Source organism: Brienomyrus brachyistius, chromosome 13, assembly GCF_023856365.1.
Source record: "Brienomyrus brachyistius isolate T26 chromosome 13, BBRACH_0.4, whole genome shotgun sequence".
In the NCBI taxonomy this organism is placed as follows: Eukaryota; Metazoa; Chordata; class Actinopteri; order Osteoglossiformes; family Mormyridae; genus Brienomyrus; species Brienomyrus brachyistius.
In genome coordinates this window covers 2,628,520-2,644,657 of record NC_064545.1, presented here as the reverse complement: position 1 = coordinate 2,644,657, position 16,138 = coordinate 2,628,520, and the positions used below count along the sequence as shown (strand labels likewise).

At 38.3% G+C, this 16,138-nt stretch overlaps 1 protein-coding gene across 3 annotated transcripts; it reads right to left on the bottom strand.

Moving 5' to 3' along the window:
* Positions 1 to 1,251: 1,251 nt before the first annotated feature.
* On the bottom strand, positions 1,252 to 10,721 carry LOC125705809 (uncharacterized). 3 transcript variants are annotated; one of them, XM_048972085.1, is made up of 6 exons: positions 10,649 to 10,721; positions 9,638 to 9,694; positions 3,705 to 4,731; positions 2,913 to 3,068; positions 2,705 to 2,797; positions 1,252 to 1,872 (listed from the first exon to the last, which is right to left on the bottom strand). In XM_048972085.1, exons 3-6 carry the CDS (start codon positions 4,722 to 4,724, stop codon positions 1,549 to 1,551), a joined length of 1,593 nt encoding a protein of 530 aa, XP_048828042.1. In that variant the 5' UTR covers positions 4,725 to 4,731; positions 9,638 to 9,694; positions 10,649 to 10,721; the 3' UTR covers positions 1,252 to 1,548. The 3 variants fall into 3 exon arrangements, with proteins under 3 accessions (XP_048828042.1, XP_048828043.1, XP_048828044.1); XM_048972086.1 differs by lacking the exon at positions 10,649 to 10,721 and having other exon boundaries at positions 9,638 to 9,796; XM_048972087.1 differs by lacking the exons at positions 9,638 to 9,694; positions 10,649 to 10,721 and adding an exon at positions 5,353 to 5,481.
* Between the last annotated feature and the right edge of the window lie 5,417 nt (positions 10,722 to 16,138).

Genomic DNA, 16,138 nt, shown 5'->3' with positions numbered 1-16,138 from the left:
TGCGACCCAAGAGCTTCCTCCTACCACCCACCACAGCTCAATGCCACCATCTTGCAACTTGTTGTGCTTAGATTTATCTAGTTCTCCCATTAAGAAAGCATCTGTTCAAGCTACCGTTCAAGTTACCTGTGGACAGGAAAGAAAGCTATTTCTCTTTGCAGATTACATCCTACAGTACATGGATTTAAATTTAACCAAATAAGTAACAGAAATACCAGTGGTGAAGGAAGTATTCAATTTACTTAAGAACATAAGAAATTTACAAACGAGAGGAGGCCATTCGGCCCATCAAGCTCATTTGGGGAGAACTTAATTAATAGCTCAGAGTTGTTAAAATCTTATCTAGCTCTGATTTAAAGTAACCTTTACTTGAGTAAAAGTAGAAATAAACAGGCAAAAATGTTCTCTATGAAAAGCTAAAGCACCTCCTTTGCTTTTCTACTTAAGTAAAAGTACTTAACTTGTAATACTAGATGCAACTATTTAACTTGGCATTACAGTACACTGATAAAAATATTGACCTTAATCTACTTAAAAAAGGTAAGGCAACTTTTTGCATCAGATTATTGTGTAAATAAAGCAAGACTAATCTTTGTATAAGATAATTAATTTATTGTGTGTAAAACCTATGGTTTTAAAGTAAATCCAACTTTAATTTAGTAAGTAAAATCAACGTTATTTTTCAAGTAAAGCCAACTTAGTTTATCAAATCAGTTAACTTAATTTTATGAGTAACATCTATTTAATAAAGCCAAGTTTTCTTTACTTGTAAAATTAAGTTGCAATTACTACCAAAACTCATTTCTTACATACAAAAAATCAAGTAGTCTACACAAAGACTAGTTTTACTTTATCTACATAATAAAGTGATGCAAAAAGTTGCCTTACCTTTTTTAAGTAGATCAGACACAACAACTCAAATCATGTTTAGTCTATACTCAAAAAGTATATGTCCTCTATCTGTAACATTCCCCATCACAAATCAATGTGCATGGAGCCAAGACTTGACCATAATGATAAATAACCAAGAGCTGCAACTATTAGTTGATTAATGAATTAGTTGCTATCAACAATTTGTATAATTTTCTCTGAGTCATATTTTGAAGAACAAAAATCAAATTATCTGATGTGAAAGTTTTAAATTGTGGACTGTTAACACCAAACAAGAGATACTGGGTTGCATCTTTGGCTTTGGCAAACCAGTGATTGATTTTCACCATTTTCTTACAAATTGATTTATCACACATACTATTAACGAGACCCACAAGAGTCAATCTCAGGTTTATTTATGCATCTAAACCCAAAACAAAACTTGTCAGTTAGCTCAAACAAAATAAAAGTTTTGATACATAACAAAAAAAGGCATGTGCCAGCATACTCTTTTTAAATTAAATTTAATATTTTTCTGCATATTAGAGATACGAAAATGAAAAGTGTAACCTGAGAGCATTAGGGGAACCTCAGAATATGCAGTGTAAACCTATTAGCACAACTTGGTACGAGTGAGTTCAGTCAAAATCTACACCTTCAACGTCATCTGTATGGCTTTTAAGCATGCAAACAGACCTTGAGATCGTGGACTTTGGAAGACATTTTTTTGTTTGCATCCTCCAGCTCCAGAAAGATCTTCTGAAAGACCTCAAATGTATACTTCAGTTTATTAGGGTACCTTAGGTCCAAGGCATAGAGAAGGCCCATCAGATAGGTGCAAGCATGAGCCACATCTGGGATACCAAAAAGGATTTCTGCTCCTTCGATGGCTATTCCAGCTAGCTTGGGGAGATCTTCTCTGGCTTTGCTGACCACAAAGATGCCGAGGACAAATGTAGTAATGGCTTCTTGGACAGCTGCAGCATCGCTGTCATCGAAAACCTATGAAATACAACAGGGAATAAAATGTATTATTGTATATATAAAAATATCACATATTTGGGTCTGTCATTTACAATTCTACAAATGGTTATACATCAGATATTACTTTTTTGTTATTTCACTACAGCGTTTAACCATATAACAAAGCAAAATCATACGTCAATAGAATCTAATCTAAATGTCATAAAGTAATCAAATCCAACTGTCAGTAGCAGTTCTCAGAAAACCCCAGGATGTTCTTTTACATAGCGTAGAAGTAGTCTCCAGGCATCTGTGATGATTTTACATGTTTCACTGTCATTTTTAATTAAGACACTAAAATCTTATGAACACCACAATGGAAATAAGTCCTAGATATAGTGTTCTTTTTTTATCCTTGATTGTACATTTTTCCTTTTTGTGTAGGGCATGTTGATACAATCAAATAAATCAAATCCCATTAATTTTGACATAGGCATGTTATTTAAAATCTACTAGAAAATCTGGTCAAATTATCATCATCAAACAGCTTTGATGAACTTGTATCTCATTGACAGGTCTTTGAATCAGTTATATATTCAGGAGGTAGAGCAGTCGCTTGCCAATCGTGGGATCGATGGTTCGATTTCCCCGCTGCTCCTGTCATATGTCGAAGTGTCCTTGGGCAAGATACTGAACCCCAAATCACCCCCGGTGTGTCAGGTCAAGCTGCATAGCAGCTCTGCTATCGGTGTGTGAGTGTGTGTGTGCTTGTGTGTGTGAATGGGTGAATGAGAAGCAGTGTAAAGCGCTTTGAGTACCATAGGTAGAAAAGCGCTATATAAGTGCAGACCATTTACCATATCTTCCTTACCTTGAAGTCCTTGATTAACTCCCCTAAGTTTTCACCAAGGTAGACAATGAGGCCCCTTATCACAACTTCTCTTCGGGACTCGATGTTGCTGTCCTACAAAAATATGCCAATGAGATTACTCATTAATATGAGATAAATTTAAAATACAATATTATACTACTATTAGACACTAGAAAGCCACTACATAAAACTAACTACTAATACATGCCTCATTTAACATGTCAAGGGTCTCATCAAGTTTTTTCCCCACGGCTCCACCCTTCCTCCTGTACAGGCTCAACAGCTTGGGTGTGTATTGGTCCAACTTGCCCAAGAATGTGGATTGCAGTGGCTTCAGTGTGATCCTGCGGAATTCCTCCTCTATCTGAGAGACCAGGAGAGAAACATGGAGATGTAGAAACATGAGATACACACAAAAAAAAAGAATTACAGACAAACATGGGCAAGAGAAACAGAATGAGACACAGAAACATGGTATCCTGAGTGTTCTGAAAGCAACATTTACTTGATAAGTGATGTAAGAATACTGCAAAATTATCCACAGGTAATTAGGTGAGAATAGCATTCATTCTAAAAGCCTCATCTGGTAAATATATTGTTCATTTCCCCACCAGTGTTAATCAGATAAGTTTAGCCTTTATTCTCAGAGCTTCATGAGCTAAGCATTGAGCTTATTAAACAGGTTGTGTTTGTCGGACGTAACAACAGTAACTAAGGGGGGCGGGACTCGGCGAAAGGTCACTTGTTTCCTCCGACACAAAAGGAAGCCCTCACTGTTTAGCCAGCTACATTAAAACTTAGCAGCTGTCTACAACTATCCCTTTCATATTTCAATGTTGTACTTGTGCACCCAAAACACTGTTGAATCTTAAAACTGGAAGTTGTCTAACGTTCACTTCAGAAAGTGTCACCCAGGTTACAAGGCAATGTCACTGATACAATTCCAAAAGGTGATCTTCACTTTGTGCTAGTGAAGACATAATTAAAATGTTCAATATACCTGGGAAAATTCAAACAAGGCGGGCCATCGAGCTTTGAAGTCAATCACAGGTGGTTTGTTGAGGATTACATCACTTCGACGCAGTGAGAAGGTTTTTGCCATCTTTTCATTTATGACTTTGTTATTGTCTCGCTTCTTGCACTCATAGAGAAGGTCCACTCGCTCCTTCTCAAGTGTTGCATCGGTTTCACCTTGAGGGTGAGGTGGGAGGTAGTTTACCTCAGATTTCTTTGCCTTTTTCAAGTTTCTACATGGAGAGCTGGAGTCTTCGGTCCATTTTTTCTTTCTAGAGTTTACATTCAGCTCTGGTAGTCCAAGGTGTCTCACTTTTGCTCTGTAATTGCCAAGCTTATACTTCAAGCTGTTGTGCCAACTGTATAAACCATTGAAGGATACTGGGTCCCTCAAGCATGGGTGCTTTGCAACCAGGGCCTCGGCAACCTGCTCCCTTTGTGCTTGGGAAGGATAGGCAGTGTAAACAAAGATGCTATCTGCTAGTTTGTCCAGAATGTTGGATTTTACTGCAGGATTGCTGAGTAAGGTTCCGTCCTTACTGTAAGCTTCATTTGCAGCTTGCAGAATGAGTTCAGTATCAAAGGAGAAAGTAGGTATCTCAAACTGAGCAGGCCAAGACTCTGAACGAAGGGAGGAGGCGCTCTCTGGAGAAGACAGATTTATTGTTGATGCTGTGGAACAGCTATCCTCTGATGACTCTACGAAACTAGAATCAACACTCTGATGGACTCCTTTTGCAGTCAAAGAATCCTCAAATGTTAGTGTGATCACTGGTTCAATAAGAACCACCTTGATAGTGTCTTTGTCCTTTATATCCTTAGTTTCAAGTAAAGTAAAAAACTGACCATCAAAATCTTGGTCCTGAAACTGAACAGTAAAATCTTGTTTAATTTCAAATGTCTCTTGTAAAATAGTCTTCAATTCCCCCACAGTCTGAGGGATTCCCAAGGGCAAGAGAAGCTTGCGAATTTCTTCCTGCAGCATGACCCGAAGTCTGACAGACATGTTGAATCTGTAGTAGGAAAAAAAACCCCAAAAGGTTATGTTGAATTCAGACATGAAAACAAATTTACATCTTGTTACAAAGGGATAACTTAAAAGCATTTTTTAAATTTATGTTGAGTATAATCAGTATATGCAGAATTAGTAGTATTTTAATGCAAGTAAAGATTTAACCCCTTTAATGCCAGGTTTTGTCATTAAAACAAAGGTGTTTGGAGGGTTAACATGTGATATTACTTTAACAATTCTTTTCTATTATATCTCAATAAAATATAAATTTTTTTAAGTATACTGTATGTTTTTTAAGATTGTTTCTTTAGTTTACAAAATACCACTGGTTTTCTTCCTTTTTTGACACCATGAAATCTGCTTGAAAAATCAGCACCATCCACTTGAGAATAGCTTGGCTTTGATTGCTGTTTACATTTGCCATTGTTGCTGTAAATTTTGCTGTATTTTCTACAGTTTCATCTCATACAAACCAATGACAGTTTGACGCATGCACACATTAATCTGACCACGAGTGAAATTAAACTATGATCCTGGGAAATGTGAAAACTATTTGTAACACTGACGGTATTGAAGAATCAAGAATTATTTTTTTAAACATGTCAATGTATTATGTATTTACCTAATCCTGAAGGGGAATGTGACGCTTCAAGGTGACAAATCTCTTTTGCTCAACAGTGTATGCTGCTAGTGGATAGGAATCTGTTAATTCCTGTTGGTTGAGGACCATCACATGTCTTGTGGACTCCAGTTCGAAAGACCTAAGGTGCTCACTGTACCAAGAATGCAGACATTTAACAGCAAATGCAGGCTGGCCTTGCACAATGAGGATTAGAAGTAGTTCAACAAAATCTGGAAGCCCTCCAGTGGATCCATAGGGCAAGATCATTCCCACTGAGTAACCTGTGCCATAGCAAGTCACTGAATTGGCCACCTGAAGACATGTCTCTCCTGGGAACTTTTTTTGCACTGCTTTCTGTAAGTTTTCCTTGAGAACATCCAAAGGCACTGTAGACATATTTGAGACACTGAGGGCAGGGTTCATTATATCTGTGCCATTCAGATAATAAGCCAACATCAACTGATGCTTCAGAGCAAGAGACAACAAAATGTTACGGAAACAGTTGGTATGTCGAATGGCTCGCTTAAAAAAGCTATGTTTCGCCTCAAATCGCATTGTCCACAGAGCTACAAGAGGTCCAAATGCTCTGATCAGTTGAGGATAGTGCTCCAAGAAATGGTGCTTTGGCAGAAGTCTTGCTTCAGGGAAAACTTGCAAGTATCTATGCCTGTGTTCTGATATCTTGGTGTCCAAGAATCTAATTGTGTCATCTGTGTGAATAGGAGAGACCACTAGTTCCACAATGTCTTTTAGATCCATTATAAGATGCCATGCTGGTTCACTCTCTGGAACTTTGAAACCAATGATAAGAGGGAGCAAACGCAACAGGCTCCAATTTTCATGAGCGTTTCCACCTATGCTGTGCCGGCTGGCAAAATTCAGCGGTACAGGCTGTGGGCTGTCAGTTTTGTCAGTCCACTTATAGGTGAACTGCCTGATTAAGTCATTGAGTTGAATTAATGTGAAGTATTTCTTCTTGATTAGAACATTAAGGCACAAAGCCAACTCCAGAGGTACTATTCCCTCGAACAAGTCGTGTAGCAAATCTGGTGGATACCCTGACAAAACATGAAAATGTTTCAATTTGTCAGTTAAGGCACACTGCCTTTTCACACCAAAGCAGTGAGTCAAACGGGGACTTTCCAAAACTGCTTGCAGATGAAGCGAATGTTCCTCCTTTGTCCTGGCTTTGAAAGATCCAGTTCTCACTTCTTTTTCCTGAAACTCAGGGAGCTGCCCCAAACAAAATCTGCAGATATAAGATCCAGAAAAGCTTTCTACAAAGCCACAAATTGAATGGGCACCTAAATTGTCAGCTATTACACTAACTACTGTTCCCTTGATTTTCCTTGCAAACACAGGAATAAAGAGTCCTTCCTCTTCCAGCTGGACAAGGTCTTTTAACAGTGGCAGAAGTACTGCCTCATAACCATACTTCTTTACATCAACAGCCTTGCAAAGCAGTGCTAAATAAATTGACTTCAGTGTTGCGCGAAACTGTGGTGGAACATTTGCCAATACCCAATACACTGCAGTAATCTTGTGTTTCCTTCTAGATGTTCCAAGGGGGTTGCAAACCTCAAAATCGTCAATGTACAGAAGAAGAGAGATTGTTACGCTTTCAGTGGATAAAAATGCATTTTCTTTAAAATGTGTTCCATCACGAAATGATTCATATCTACCCTCAGAAGTAGTTGATGAAGAATTGAAAGCTTTCTCCTGTATGTCTTTCAAGCTCAAAATCTGTGATAATGACTGAAGAATGGGAACATACTGTAATGTTTTACCTTCCTTTTTGTCCAGAATGTATTCAATTGGCTCAACCACATTAAAAGTCTTCTTATAAAACTCCTTTCTTTTGTAAGATGTGGCAAGAGGACCGTCACTTCTAAAAGCTGTGCTAATTGGGTTTGACTCACCCAACTGTTTGACTAAATCAGAGATGACTAGGTCATCAAGTACACAGCCATGTTTTCTTAAACACAAGTTTACAGTATTTCTTATATCAGTACCTGACACCAAGGAGGATATAAACTGGAGCTCTGCCACTACTTCAGAAATGCACTTACTTGGTACATTATAAATGCTCTCCAATTTTAATAAAAGGTGGCCCAAGTTCAGTTCAATTTCTTCCCCTTTCAATTCTTCTGTATTATACTCTCCTAGAAAGTCACCTGTTCCTGAAGGTTCCTCATTTGCATCACTGAGCTCATTTGAACAATGAGCTTTAGCAATATCTGTGATATTTGTCTGAGCTATATGTGCAATTTGTGGCCGAAAGTCTCCCAAGGAATGAATGGCGTGTTTTCTGGATCTATGTGATGCAAAGGTTCCATACACGTTTGTGTAGAAATCACACTCTTTGAAGACACAGTGGACAGTTTCATTTTTCTGAAGATGAACTCCAAGATGTTGGAAGTAATCCTTCTGAGTGGAGAAACAAGAACTGCAAAGTTCACAGTGGAAAGGAATTACTTCTGGTGTTGACTTTTTAGCTGAATGTTTCCTTGACAAATGTGACTTGAGGGTATTCCAGGTTTTGAAGGAGCAGGGGCAATCAGCATATAGACAGGGAAGAAATTTGCTGTGGTTGTGCCTCAACCTGTAGTGCCTCCAAAGTGCATTTGTTTCAGGTGCAACAAAGGCACAGATCTTGCAATCCATCCCATAAAATGTAAAAGTCAGATGCTAAATCCAAGTACGTCGAGACCAGAGGAGCAAATGGGTTGGTCTGTCTGGAGTAGACTAGGATGGGACACAACTGCAAGATTCTGCATGATGCTGGGCTACAGTCAGGTGCTCGTCTTCAGTTTTGCAATGTTTCCGTCTGGTTGCCTGTCCTTCCACAAAAGTTTTTTAAAAAAAGACCACAGTAAATTTCTGCTGTTAACTTGATAAATTTAAACAAATCAAGGAAATATTAAACTAATAAGTCAACACTAGAAGTCATATGTTTCTCATTAGCAGTTCTTTCTCCACTGTGGATAACTCTTAGATTTCATCTTTATGAAACTGCAGTTTTAATAGTGTGTAATTTTTATACAAAAGTGTATAGAACCTTTGCATTACACAGATTCCCAACAACAGACAGAACATTCTTGGAGCGGCTTTTATGCACAAATTGTACAAAAGTGTACTCACTCCTCTGTAGGGGTGTAACGGTTCCCGGGAATGTGTTGAACCGTTCGGTTCAGCCCGTTCGGTTCGGTCCAGCCCATTCGGTTCGGTCAACCTGTGTACCGTTTCGGTGCATTTTTTTCCCTAAATGTATTATTAGTGTGATATTTGCGCCACAGAAGTAAGTTTCCAGGCAGGTTTCCGCACGGACGCTGTATTGCGTGATGCACAGCGGAGCCGCGCACACTTTGAAGTGAATACATGAGCCAAGGGGTGTAATAGAACACGCATTCATACGAACTGTTTCGGTACTGGGCTGTTGGTGTGGTGCGAATGTTTACTGATCCGATTACAACTAGTTAACAGGCTTGTTTTGCGCACGAAGCATCTTCAGTGGCGGACTGGAAGTTTGTTGTCAGCACCGGACTCCCATGTGAGGTTTAATTTTTCCTCTAGCAGACGTCATGGCTGATGTAAATAGGAAGCTGGAGCTTGAACACCCTACTTAAACTCTCCTGTTTGGTAAGTTAAGCAGTATTCTATTTCTCATTTCTATTTTTATATGTTTTCTCTATCTTAATGTTTCATTTTTATAAGAAAATATATAAAACCGTTGTTTGCAAAAGTTGAAAATTAAACAAAAAGCAATAGTTTTTTTCCCCATTTAGGCTACTGTACCGAAAATGAACTAAACCGTGACCTCAAAACCGAGCTACGTACCGAACCGTGATTTTTGTGTACCGTTACACCCCTACTCCTCGCACACTTCATTAAGAACACCTGTGCAATCAAATAACATCCAACACAATAGCTCTAAAAATTCATTACATTTTTGTTAAGCTTTTACATTCTTAGTTTGTGTTAACATTGTCAGATATGTAATAATTATACTATATGTTTATTGTTGTACTAGGTGGCTGTGTGGAGCTGGTGTACTCGAGTGCAATATATGTTATATTAGTTTTTATATTTTATCCCCATTAAATATGTTAATGGGTTGGACAAAAATACACACATTTCTGTTCAGTAGAATGCAACACAAATGTATGAGTTGTAAAAAAAAAAAATATATATATATATGCGCAACTTTTTGTCAGGCCCAAGAGTAAACAAAGTAATTTTTGCCTCACATTCAATACTACAACTAACCAAGTGTTTGTATACAAACCTTAATCCGTAGTTATAAAGTCACCTGGTAGAATATCTTCATCCAGTTTAGAGACAGCTGATAAAGAAAAGTCATAGTTACTGACCATGGCAATTAACCAAAACCACACTATAATAAAACATCCAAAATCCATGACAACTAGCGACTCAACTTTACAGATTTGACCTAAATATCATCATTAAACGTCTTCCACATTCATCATTTCTGTAGTTTTACTTCTATATTTTCTGCAGAACATTCAGAAGCAAACTATCAGGTTGGAATAAATTAAGGATTTACAGACCAGGCTATGAGGAATTCAGAGGCCTAGATGTAGACTGCAGTAGATTACAAACAGCAGCAGCAGGTCTATGATACTTGAAATGAAATTTAAAAAAAGACTTAACTATAAAGTTTAAATTAAAAAAACACGCATAACAGTGGTGCACAAGCAGCATTACTTTAAAAGAAAACTTTTTTTCATTCATGCAGGAAGACATATTTGTTTCTCAATATAGCTAAATGAGAAAGACAGGTGATCTCTATGCTTGAACTTGGAAAAAAACAGGACCAGCGCACATCTGGTCTCTACTTAAAAGTTGTGGTAGATTTCTTTCTCTTGTTTTAAATTATTTGTGGATGTTTTTTTTTCAGTCATGCGGGAGACTGTTAACGTACAGGTTTTATGGGCTACAAAAAGTAAAAGGCCCCCGGATCTTCTGTTCGGGAAATCTCCGGCATTCAGCTGTTACTTAACTGACGGTTGTTCGAAGAAATTAGCTTGTTAATAGAGGAAAAATGTCCCTAGTTACATGAAAACACGTTAAAAAAAAGACAACCTACACCTTCCTTTTTTCAAAAATAGTTACGCTCTTCATGAAATTCAATGCATTAATATCGGGCTGCGTGTCATTTTTGGAAGTTCTGTTGGCGGGCGTCCCGAGCCAGAGCATGAAAAAAAAACTACATAAAACATTATTAAAGCTGAAAAAGATAGCACTATCTCACATCATTGGAAAACTTTATTCTTACCTTAAACATCCGTGAACTCAAGCACACGTCCAGCCTGCGGGAATGTGGCACTCGTGTTTCCCAGGCAAGACCCAGAATGCATCACTTGGCGCAATTACGGAACAACGTAAAATATGAAATTAAATAAACAAGCTTATTGTTTGTTGAGTGTTTGAACTTGCGAAGATCGACTGGGATAACCTAAAAACGCTTGTAAATGAAAAATCATACAATATATTGTAGTTTGAACAAATGCATATCAATTTCAAATGATTATTTTTTATGTACAGATACAAACAAGGATTGTTATTGTTAATGTCACAGAGTTAATTTATGTCATATATACAAATGTTCAGCATCGCTTTTTTCAGTGTAAGCGTGTCTACTGTATGTATATTTTGCTAAATGCAGAAGTTCAGGCATGATAGTGTTGGACAGTCAGTTCCAATATAATATATCGCACTGTTCATCTGTTAGAATACGCATGATATATTAGTACCCAAGCCCAATACAAAGCGGAATCTCATCTGTATTTGCGTGATTTTCAGTTGGAGAGAAAAGCACTATGCTAACTACGCAATATGGTCTTAGTGAGAAACGCTAATTGCATGCAAAAACAGCTATCCAAGTGAATGATAGTGATGTCTGATTCATGAATGAATTGATCTTTTGAACCAGTTCTTTTCAGTGAAATATGTTTTCAAATCTAAAAGAATCAAATTTATTGTACATTAACGCAGTCTAAAAATCTAAAAATATTCGACAAATGATCAGAAAAAAAACACTCGGCAACCTTGTTTAATTCACTTACATTTGCTTTAAGCCAACTGTCTGTAAACATGTTGCCTTCGATACCCCTCCACATAGCGTAATCCGTTGTATTTTTGCTGTGTGGGTGCTTGGCTGCATGGCGGATGAGGCTCCCTACCAACTAATGATGACTAAAACAAGGGTTCATGAACCATTTGCTGTATTTTCTGACCCCATTAGATGGCGCTCTCTGTTCAAAAAAGGGCTGAAAGCATGTCCCAAAGTTAACCCAGAGCACCATCTAGCCAAAATCACAATCAACAAGTTAACAAGTTTCGCATGTTCAGTTGAAGCGGTTACTCGGAAATTCTGGCGAGACTCATACGACTCATAGGAGATGTTTATGATATAATTCAGGGGATAATACTGCTTTCATTGCAGGGTAAGGTCCTTGCTAGGGTCATCCTTAAGAGGGTCCATGGTCACTTACTCACCCATCAGCGACTGGAGCAGTCTGGTTTTACACCTACGAAGTCTACCTTCGAATGCATTCTGGCATTGAGGGTTCTCATTGAACGCAAGCACGAATATCGGCAGAGGTTCTTTGCAGAAAGTAGAAGTTGCAAGACGTCATAGCCGGCCTTTACTGTACATTGGTATTGTGAGTGTTCAGAAAGTCAAGTCAATTCCAGTGAACTTTATTGTCCATATACAGTACAGTTATAGAGTGGCATGAAATACCGTTGCCCCAAGATCACAATGTAATACACAACAGCAGTTATAGGGGAAGGAGTTTCACAATAATTAAAGTGCAAAACACAGGAGAGTGCAATACAGGATGTCTGTAGGGGGGTTGGTTATTTTCTCAGAAAGACCCATCCAGCCCCCTGTGTCACAAACTGTGAATGAATGTATAGAGTGTTAAATTCTCAAGTACAGCTTCTCAGCATTATTCTGTAAAGTTCCCAGACATTTTCATGTTTTTTGTATTTGATTTTATTTTTTGACACACATTCAGGGGTGCTTTAATGGACGGGTTAATGCCCAGGGGCCTCTGCTCAAACAGAGAATGCAGTGAGGGGTATTTGCATAAAAATAGGAACGCCCTCGACAAGAACGCCCCTCATCGTTTTCATTAGTTCTTACGACATTACATTTAACATGAATGTCCACTCCAGAAAACAAATTTTGCCAGAGGCTTTGTACTTTGCTTGTATGTATTAAAACCAAATATAAATATTTCACTGTCTCACGATGCTGTTACTACTGTTTAACTTGGTTGGATATTGTTTGCATTACGATACTGCTACTACTGAAGCCGTTAGTATGTCTGTTTTAGATAGCGAATGTGGTACATCTGGACCAGCAGTACTCGTTCCTGGTCGTCGCGATCCCCTACCCTACGCATGTATTTCCTACCTCAACAAACCTGATCCAACTATTATCAATGTGGAAATACCTGTGCAGGACAAGGGATTGGAGGACAAGGATTATGAACCTGTGATCTGGACATCTGAAAAACAGAGAGGCGCTGCAACATTATAATCAACTGTGATAGATTACGGTTCGTTGTGAATTTTTCAGTACAGTACAGTTTTCTGTACATCCATAACACAAACACAACCGATAACTAAGCGTACTGTAGTTGACAAACTAGGCTACATATACAATATGATAATACTGTAAAAGTATGGGACCTAAGTGTCAAGCACTCATTTTCGTGTACATAATACACTCTGTGCCACAAAAAGCATTTTTAATGACAAAATCAAGTAATTCCTTGCTGCATTCCATCCACAAAAGCAATTAGACTTCACTTTCTTTTGTGCAGAGAAATCTAAAGGATTCTTTCAATTTGTGCACAGACCTGATATCAGCACTTTGCATTTCATGGTCAGAATGCATTTCATGAATGAAAGTAAGTCATTTTATCAACAAAATGCAATTGGTGAATGAAAGAAAGCAATTTTGCTGACAAAACGCGTTTCGTGAATTCGTCTTTAATTTACAAAATGCCAGAATAGCCAGAAAATGATTGCGTATCATTCATGAAATATGATAAACATGATATCATATTTATGATAAATAATAAGTAGTGCAGAATGGGGATGAGGTAGTTATGTAAGATTGCAAAAGTGCAGCGCAATCATTATGAGATTGCGGGCAGGTAACCAGCTGTTTAGTAACCAGATGACTAGATCCCCTTTCAATGGTGAGTAAGCACCCTTGTGTTACGTTCAGTGCAGTGAAGCAGGCGAAGGGAGCCATGAAAACTAGAAAACAGGGTTTATTCAGGGTAAACATTCAATGTTAATGACAGACCTGGGAAAACAGACTTGAACGCAGACTGAAATGCACAAGACTACACGGCAGGAAATGTAGAACAGCTGGCAAATGGACGGGTTCCACACGGGGTTAACGAGGTAAGCGTGGTCCACGACAGGGCTGGTCGGAGGGACGTGACACCTTGTGCCTACAGTGATTACTCTGATTAAAGCTCTTCTAACTGACATTTTGTCACTGATTCTCTATGGAAATAGGCAGAAAAAGCAACTAACAATTGAGATTATAGCAGTGGTTCTCAGCTGGTTTAGCCTAAAGACTCGCGCTCTTTCTTGGTCATTAAGTTATGACTGAAATTTAAAAAATTTTTAACCAGATTTATACTGCATTCCATCTGAATTCGTAAGTTGGAAATTCCAAGTTCCTAGTAGGAAATTTCAACTGGAACATTCCCTGAATTCAGAATTCCAACTCCTTAAGTCAGAGAAATTTATATGACTCCAACCTCAGAATTAAACATGGCTGTGCCTTTTATCAAGAACAGTGTTTTTATGTGAAAATTACCACATAACATGCTGTTATAAACTGATATTGCTAATGATTTACATTAATTTACATTAATGATATTGACACCAATACATACAGTAAACTGGTTAATTTGCAGACGATACCAAGGTGGGTGGTGTAGCAGATACTAAATTAGCAGCACTGAGGCTACAACAGGATCTTGATTTAATTAGCGACTGGGCTGATACCTGGCAGATGAAATTTAACATTGATAAATGTAAGGTATTCCATGCAGGGAGCAGAAATATGAAGTACAGATATTTTATGGGTTCCACTGAAATAAAGGTAGCTGATTATGAGAAAGACCTCGGTTTTTGGTGTCTAAGTCAAGGGAGGTGATGCCTCGATTATACAATTCCTTGGTAAGACCCCACCTAGAATATTGTGTGCAGGTTTGGTCACCATACCTTAAGATGGACATTGCTGCCTACAAGAATGATTCCTGGTCTTAGATGAATGTCTTATGAGGAGAGGTTAGCTGAGCTGAATCTGTTCAGCGTCTCGTAAAGGAGATTAAGGGGGGACATGATCCAGGTATACTGTATATGATTCTAACTGGCCTCGATGCTGTTCAGCCAAATAGCTACTTTAATATTAGTTTAAATACTAGAACTCATGGCCATACAGTAGGTGGAAATTAGCGGAAGAACATTTTAAACTGAATTTGAGAAAGCACTTCTTAACGCAGCGTGTAGTTAGAGTATGGAATAGTCTTCCTGCTAGTGTAGTGTAAACTAAAACCCTGGGTTCCTTTAAATCCCAGTTAGATAAGATTTTAACAACTTCAAGCTATTAGTTAAGTTCTCCCCAAACAAGCTTGATGGGCTGAATGGCCTCCTCTCGTTTGTAAATTTCTTATTATGCTAACAATTAACCGGGCTAGAACTGAGGCCTGTTTCAGAAAGCACGATTTCTTGCTGAGCCGAATAATTGGTCGGATTTAAGGTAGTCTTGGCTAAATGTCAGTGAACAAACATAAAACATATATAAACTGGGGTAAATTAAATCTAATAAGTTGTCCACCAAGCAAGAAATCTTGCTTTTGAAACAGGTCCCTGGTATTGCTACAGTAAATGGCTTTCCAGCGGTTTTCGAGTTCTGACCGCTGATGGAAATGGAAAGCAGCATTATTTCACAAAAAACAGTGGAGGAATATTAAATGGTCCTGTGTTTAAGCATCACATCCATCTTAAAATTTTACATTGTACTGCACTGCAGTATAAATGTTACAAGTTCAAGAAAGTGCTATTGCTCCATGTTCAGGTTCAGAATACTTAAATGTGACACTTAACCATGCTCCTGATGCAACGCGCATCACTTGGGGATCCTTGGGGATCCGATCCTCGGGGACCCACATATGGTCCACATTTCTGCTCCCTCACAGCTCCCTGCTAAACAGTCCAGATTTTTGTTCCTGCTAGGAGCTGGGAGGGAGCAAAAATGTGAACTGTCTGCAGGTCCTGGAGGACCGGATTGGGAAACTCTGCACTATAACATTATAACATCTTGTCAGGGTAGCAATTATCAGGAAAACATGGACAGAGGGGAGACAGGACACAGATCTTCACAACCGCTCATGATACACGAGAGAGCCCTCGAGTTTGACCTGAAGAATTCCTCTGAACTGTGTTTCTTTGATTTATTAGAGTATCGTATGTGAGATGAGCTCCCACAAACACACACACAAACGCAGAGTTACAGAGCAAAGAAACAGCATCAACATCCTAGGCACCATACCACTGACTTTTCCTAGTTTAAAATCATTTAACAAATCTACAAACTTCACAAATGTCTTTAGCATGTTGTATTGCATATGAAATAGAAAGTAATGCACTCTTACAATTAATATTTATATCTAATATTTTGATATCTAATATCTAAAATTTCAGTTTAAAACGTCATATGGTTACC